This window comes from Nerophis ophidion, linkage group LG09 (genome assembly GCF_033978795.1).
Source record: "Nerophis ophidion isolate RoL-2023_Sa linkage group LG09, RoL_Noph_v1.0, whole genome shotgun sequence".
NCBI lineage: Eukaryota > Metazoa > Chordata > Actinopteri > Syngnathiformes > Syngnathidae > Nerophis > Nerophis ophidion.
In genome coordinates this window covers 687372-694914 of record NC_084619.1, presented here as the reverse complement: position 1 = coordinate 694914, position 7543 = coordinate 687372, and the positions used below count along the sequence as shown (strand labels likewise).

Here is a 7543-nt window from a genome sequence, read left to right as displayed (position 1 = left end):
TACGTTACAGTAATCGAGGCGAGACGTAACAAACGCATGGATAATGATCTCAGCGTCTTTAGTGGACAAAATGGAGCGAATTTTAGCGATATTACGGAGATGAAAGAAGGCCGTTTTAGTAACGCTTTTAATGTGTGACTCAAAGGAGAGAGTTGGGTCGACCAAACGATCAGGACTTTCGCATTTTGTGACACTGGAGCAACTTACCGGTCGATCTACGTTCCCATCCTCACCTATGGTCATGAGCTTTGGGTCATGACCGAAAGGATAAGATCACGGGTACAAGCGGCCGAAATGAGTTTGGGTCCCTCCCTTAGAGATAGGGTGAGAAGCTCTGCCATCCGGGAGGAACTCAAAGTAAAGCCGCTGCTCCTCCACATCGAGAGGAGCCAGATGAGGTGGTTCGGGCATCTGGTCAGGATGCCACCCGAACGCCTCCCTTGGGAGGTGTTTAGGGCACGTCCAGCTGGTAGGAGGCCACGGGGAAGACCCAGGACACGTTGGGAAGACTATGTCTCCCGGCTGGCCTGGGAACGCCTCGGGATCCCCCGGGAAGAGCTAGACGAAGTGGCTGGGGAGAGGGAAGTCTGGGTTGCCCTGCTTAGGCTGTTGCACCCGCGACCCGACCTCGGATAAGCGGAAGATGATGGATGGATGGATGGATGGATGGATGGATGGAAAGAATAGTGAACAACAGGCTGAATAAGTGTACGTTATATCAGTGATCCCCAACCGGTCAACGCTTAATAATTTGTCCTGCGGCCCAGGGGGGTGTCCTTTTTTTTTCTCTTTTCTTTTCTTTCTTCTTTGTTATGAAAGAGGGACGTTTTTGTCATGAAAAAGGGAGTTTTTTTGTGGTTGGTGCACTATATGTAAGTGCATATTGTGTTTTTTATGTTGATTTAATAAAAAACAAAAAATATTTTTTTTCATTTTATTTTATTTTTTAATAAAAAATTATTCTGCGGCCCGGTACCAATCGGGCCACGGCCCGGTGGTTGGGGACCACTACGTTATATGATGCATGAATAACCAACTGAGAAGGTGCCTGGTATGTAAACCTAACATATTATGGTAAGAGTCATTCAAATAACTATAACATGATCCTTCGCCCGGATCTTTTATTGTTTTGGTTTTTAAATCCTTTTTTGTTTTGTCGATCGTTTAGGACTCTTCCTGTTCTTAGTTTTTGCACTTCCTGTTTTATCTTGTTACCATGGTTTTCTCATTTGTTCCACCTGCTCTTGTTGGTTACGCGCACCTGTGTTCTGATTGTTACTTTAGTATTTAAGCCTGCCTTCGACCTCAGTTCATCCTTGATCCGTTGTTTGCTATCAGCGACACTCACGTTGGTATCTTCTCTATGTCTTTACTTGTGCTAAGTCTCGCCTTAGTGAATTATATTTATATAGCGCTTTTCTCAAGTGACTCAAAGCGCTTTACAGAGTGAAAGCCAATATCTAAGTTACATTTAAAGCAGTGTGGGTGGCACTGGGAGCAGGTGGGTAAAGTGTCTTGCCCAAGGACACAACGGCAGTAACTGGGATGGCTGAAGCGGGAATCGAACCTGCAACCTTCAAGTTGCTGGCACGGCCACTCTACCAACCGAGCTATACCGAGCTTATCGTGCGCTCGGGACGTCAATTTTTGGACTCTGGACTCCCTGCTAGTTAGCGTTAGCTTCTCGTGCCTTTTCTTTGCTGTTTTTCTACCAGTGTTCTTTTATTTTTGTATTAAACCAAGCTCCTACTTGCAATTCCTGCCTGTTTTGGTCCATTTGCATCTTGGGGTGACTCAACACGCATCCACAATGCGCTTCCAACGTGACACATGCTATACGTTTACCAAAAATCTGTCACTAAATCCCATGAAATCTTATACGTCTAGTCTCTTACGTGAATGAGCTAAATAATATTACTTAATATTTTACGGTAATGTGTTAATAATTTCACACATAAGTCGCCCCTGAGTATAAGTCGCACCCCCAGCCAAACTATGAAAAAAAACAGAGACTTATAGTCCGAAAAATACAGTAAAAGTATGCATGTTTGAAATAAACACAAACCTTGACCACAACATAAGATACTAATACATATAAGACTGTGTTGGATCCATTGTGGATTGAACTTTCACAGTATCATGTTAGACCCGCTCGACATCCATTGCTTTCCTCCTCTCTAAGGTTCTCATAATCATTATTGTCACAGACGTCCCACTGGATCATTATTGTCACCGATGTCCCACTGGGTGTGAGTTTTCCTTGCCCTTATGTGGGCCTACCGAGGATGTCGTGGTGGTTTGTGCAGCCCTTTGAGACACTAGTGATTTAGGGCTATATAAGTAAATATTGATTGATTGATTGATTGATTGATTGATAAATAAGACTTGTTTTAGCTATTAATTTCAGCCAAATATATGTAGAATATGCTTTATTTGACTTTTATTTTTTTTCCTGTTAATTTAAAGGCCTACTGAAATGAGATTTTCATATTCAAACGGGGATAGCAGGTCCATTCTATTCGTCATACTTGATCATTTCGCGATATTGCCATATTTTTGCTGAAATAATTTAGCAGAGAACATCGACGATAAAGTTCGGAACTTTTGGTCGCTAATAAAAAAGCCTTGCCTGTACCGGAAGTAGCAGACGATGTGCGCGTGACATCACGGGTTGTGGAGCTCCTCACATCCGAACGTTGTTTACAATCATGGCCACCAGCAGCGAGAGCGATTCGGACCGACAAAAGGGACGATTTCCCCATTAATTTGAGCGAGGGATGAAATATTCGTGGATGAGGAAAGGGAGAGTGAAGGACTAGGAAAAAAAAAGACTATACAGTGGGAGCGATTCAGGTGTTATTAGACAAATTTACTAGGATTAATTCTGGAAGGGCTTCACGGTGGGAGAGGGGTTAGTGCGTCTGCCTCACAAAACGAAGGTCCTGCAGTCCTGGGTTCAAATCCAGGCTCGGGATCTTTCTGTGTGGAGTTTGCATGTTCTCTCCGTGAATGCGTGGGTTCCCTCCGGGTACTCCGGCTTCCTCCCACTTCCAAAGACATGCACCTGGGGATAGGTTGATTGGCAACACTAAATTGGCCCTAGTGTGTGAATGTTGTCTGTCTATCTGTGTTGGCCCTGCGATGAGGTGGCGACTTGTCCAGGGTGTACCCATCCTTCCGCCCGATTGTAGCTGAGATAGGCGCCAGCGCCCCCCGCGACCCCAAAAGGGAATAAGCGGTAGAAAAATGGATGGATGGATGGATAATTCTGGAAAATCCCTTATTGTGTTACTAGTGTTTTAGTGAGATTATATGGTCGTACTGTACAACCTGAAGGTCGGCCCCGCACCTTTCTTCAACACCAGTTGACAGGTAGTGGCGATGCCCATCTCTGCCCTTCGCAAGGGACCCTCTTCGAAACACGATCTTCCCAAATGATCGCTGCATACTACACTGTACTTTGTGTGTGTGTGGTCCAATCCAACCGTGTTCGCTTGACCGCTCTGTTCCATAGTAAAGCTTCACCGTCATCTTTCGGGAATGTAAACAAGGAAACACCGGCTGTGTTTTTGTTGCTAAAGGCGGCCGCAATACACCGCTTCCCACCTACAGCTTTCTTCTTTGACGTCTCCATTATTCATTGAACAAATTGCAAAAGATCCAGCAACCCAGATGTCCAGAATACTGTGGAATTGTGCGATGAAAACAGACTTATAGCTGTGAAAGGTGCTGGAACAAAATGTCCTCTACAATGCGTGACATCACATCATACCGCGACGTTTCAGCAGGATATTTCGGCGGGAAATTTAAAATTGCAATTTAGTAAACTAAAGCGGCCGTATTGGCATGTGTTGCAATGTTAATATTTCATCATTGATATATAAACTATCAGACTGTGTGGTCGCTAGTAGTGGCTTTCAGTAGGCCTTTAACCACAACATAATAACAGAACATAAGATACTAATACATATAAGACATAAATAAGACTTGTTTTAGCTATTGATTTCAGCCAAATATATGCAGAATATGCTTTATTTGACTTTTGTTTTTTTTTCTGTCGAATGTTGTCAAACCGCAATAGTCGAAGTTCAAATTGGCGAGGGACGACGGTGGCAACGTTTCTGTTTCTAAATAAAGGCCTCGCCTCTAACAAAACGACACCCCCAATTACAGCTGAGTGGTTTACAACAAAACACCAGTCAGCACAACACAAGCTGCTGTTCGAAGTAAACAGGAGCATTTTAGGAATTAATGGCCCCCATTTGTGGTAACACGTTTGTGTGTGTGTGTGTGTGTGTGTGTTGAGTGGGTAGTGTATCATTGTGATTAAAGGCCTACTGAAAGCCACTACTAGCGACCACGCAGTCTGATAGTTTATATATCAATGATGAAATATTAACATTGCAACACATGCCAATACGGCCGCTTTAGTTTACTAAATTAAAATTTTTAATTTCCCGCGGAGTTTCTTGTTGAAAACGTAGCGGAATGATGACGCGTGTTTGTGACGTTATTGGTTGGAGGGGACATATTAGCCCAGCACCACTTACGGCTAAAAGTCGTCTCTTTTCATCGCATAATTACACAGTAATTGTTGATGAATGTTTTGCAATTTGTTCAATTAATAATGGAGACGTCAAAGAAGAATGCTGTTGGTGGAAAGCGGTGGATTGCGGCTGCCTTTAGCAACCGAAACACAGCCGGTGTTTCTTTGTTTGTTGTGAAGCTTTAACACAGAGTGGTCAAGCGAACGTGTTTTTCTACGTCAACCAGCAAGTTTTTGGATGGGAAAATTGTGATATTAAGTCGGCTCTTACCGGAGACTTGAGTGGATTATGCGACCTCCCCCTGTAGCTGTCAAAAAGGCAGCTGTAATCTTGGCTCCTCTCAGAGACACTGGCGTTCACCGCAGCCCTCCGACTTTCAGGTATGACTTTATAATCTGACTAAATCACTATTAACACAATAAGTAGATAAGGGATTTTCCGGAATTATCCTAGTAAATGTGTCTAATAACATCTGAATCGTTCACACTGCCGTCCACAAATCTTTCATCCTCGCTCAAATTCAATCAATCAATCAATGTTTACTTATATAGCCCTAAATCACTAGTGTCTCAAAGGGCTGCACAAACCACCACGACATCCTCGGTAGGCCCACATAAGGGCAAGGAAAACTCACACCCAGTGGGACGTCGGTGACAATGATGACTATGAGAACCTTGGAGAGGAGGAAAGCAATGGATGTCGAGCGGGTCTAACATGATACTGTGAAAGTTCAATCCATAATGGATCCAACACAGCCGCGAGAGTCCAGTCCAAAGCGGATCCAACACAGCAGCGAGAGTCCCGTTCACAGCGGAGCCAGCAGGAAACCATCCCAAGCGGAGGCGGATCAGCAGCGCAGAGATGTCCCCAGCTGATACACAGGCAAGCAGTACATGGCCACCGGATCGGACCGGACCCCCTCCACAAGGGAGAGTGGGACATAGAAGAAAGAGAAAAGAAACGGCAGATCAACTGGTCTAAAAAGGGAGTCTATTTAAAGGCTAGAGTAAAACGTGTTCTAATTTAACTGACTCCTTACCCAGACCAGTAGTCTCGCATTTTCCATTTAAATCCGTCTTCAGGATGGAGGGAAGTTAATGGGGAACTCGTCGCTTTCTCGGTCCGAATCGCTCTCGCTGCTGGTGGCCATGAATGTAAACAATGTTCAGGTGTGAGGAGCTCCACAACCCGTGACATCACGCACACATCGTCTGCTACTTCCGGCACAGGCAAGGCTTTTTTATTAGCGACCAAAAGTTGCGAACTTTATCGTCGATGTTCTCTACTAAATCCTTTCAGCAAAAATATGGCAATATCGCGAAATGATCAAGTATGACACATAGAATGGACCTGCTATCCCCGTTTAAATAAGAAAATCTCATTTCAGTAGGCCTTGAAGTGGACTAACAACCACCCTGACTGCAGTTTCTTGCACTCTGGGGGGATACACCATGAGCAGTATCGATTCAGCATCAGCGTATCAACAATAACGAGCACGGCGGGCAATTTGATAACAAAGCTCTTTTTGTCTCCGCAGTCAGCTGGATAAAAACCACATCGGCTGCATCGAGGACGGCGCCTTCAGAGCTCTGAGAGGCTTGGAAGTGCTGTGAGTATAACCCACATTATGTCACCAACACATCCTTAGTTTGTTTCCCTCATCCCTTTGGAGACTGAGGATCCTGCAGCACATGGTACTGTTTTTCTATTTACAGTAATGCACTGTAAAAAAAAAAAAAAATGGCCATGTATTTTACATTGAGAAAAAATGGCAACTTCGTCACCGGAATTTTAACGTCAAAACAACAGTTTTTCCATTTTCAGTAATTAGTTGGGGGGGAAAACTGCACATTTTATTGTAAAATTCTGGTTTTAACGTAAAAGCTGTATTTTTGCCATCTATTTAACCTCACAACATTGATGGCATGTTCACAAGGATGTACTGTTAAAAGATAAAAAAGTCAAATTTTACTGTAAAAACTTGACCAGAAATTTCTTAGATTTTACAGTAAAAAAATAGCTGCACATTCGGCAGAGTTTTGCGGTAAAAATAACAATGGTAGTGTTTTTTTCTATTTACAGTAATGCACTGTAAAAAAAAAATGGCCATAGATTTTACGTTACAAAAAAATGGCAGCTTCGTCACTGGAATTTTAACATCGAAACAGGTTTCTCCATTTACAGTAATTTGGTGGGGAAAAAACTGTATATTTTATTGTAAAATTCCGGTTTTAACGTAAAAAAGCTATATTTTTACCATCTGTTTAAACTCACAACATTGATAGCATGTTCACAAGGTTGTACTGTAAAAAAAAAAAAAAAAAGTCACATTTTACTGTAAAAACCTGACCAGAAATTTACCGTACCATTTGTCATTTACATGGAACTTAGATTTTACAGTAAAATGAGTAGCTGCACAGTCGGCAGAATTTTGTGGTAAAAATAACCATGGTACTGTTTTTTCTATTTACAGTAATGTACTGTAAAAAAAAACAGCCATAGATTTTACGGTAAAAAAAATTGGCAGTTTAATCACCGGAATTTTAACGTCAAAACAAGTTTTTCCATTTACAGTAATTTGGTGGGGAAAAAAACTGTATATTTTTTTGTAAAATTCTGGTTTTACCGTAAAAAAGCTATATTTTTGCCATTGATGGCATGTTCACAAGGCTGTACTGTAAAAAAAAAAAAATTCACATTTTACTGTAAAAACCTGACCAGAAATTTACCGTGCCATTTGTCATTTACAGTAATGTGCTGTCAAAACAGGGAACTTAGATTTTACAGTAAAAAAAAAAAATAGCTGCACAGTCGGCAGAATTTTGCGGTAAAAATAACAATGGTACTGTTTTTCTACTTACAGTAATGCACTGTAAAAAAAAACAGCTATAGATTTTACGGTAAAAAACTGGCAGTTTAGTCACCAGAATTTTTACGTAAAAACAACAGTTTTTATATTTACAGTAATTTGGTGGAAAAAAACTGTACATTTTATT

At 42.0% G+C, this 7543-nt stretch overlaps 1 protein-coding gene across 1 annotated transcript in view; it reads left to right on the top strand.

The window, feature by feature from the left end:
• LOC133559759 (slit homolog 1 protein-like) overlaps positions 1 to 7543 on the top strand; it is an 83469-nt gene that overhangs the window by 1210 nt on the left and 74716 nt on the right. Inside the window, exon 3 of the mRNA XM_061911828.1 lies at positions 6085 to 6156. Coding sequence (XP_061767812.1) covers positions 6085 to 6156 — 72 coding nt within the window. The remainder of the gene's footprint in view (positions 1 to 6084; positions 6157 to 7543) is intronic.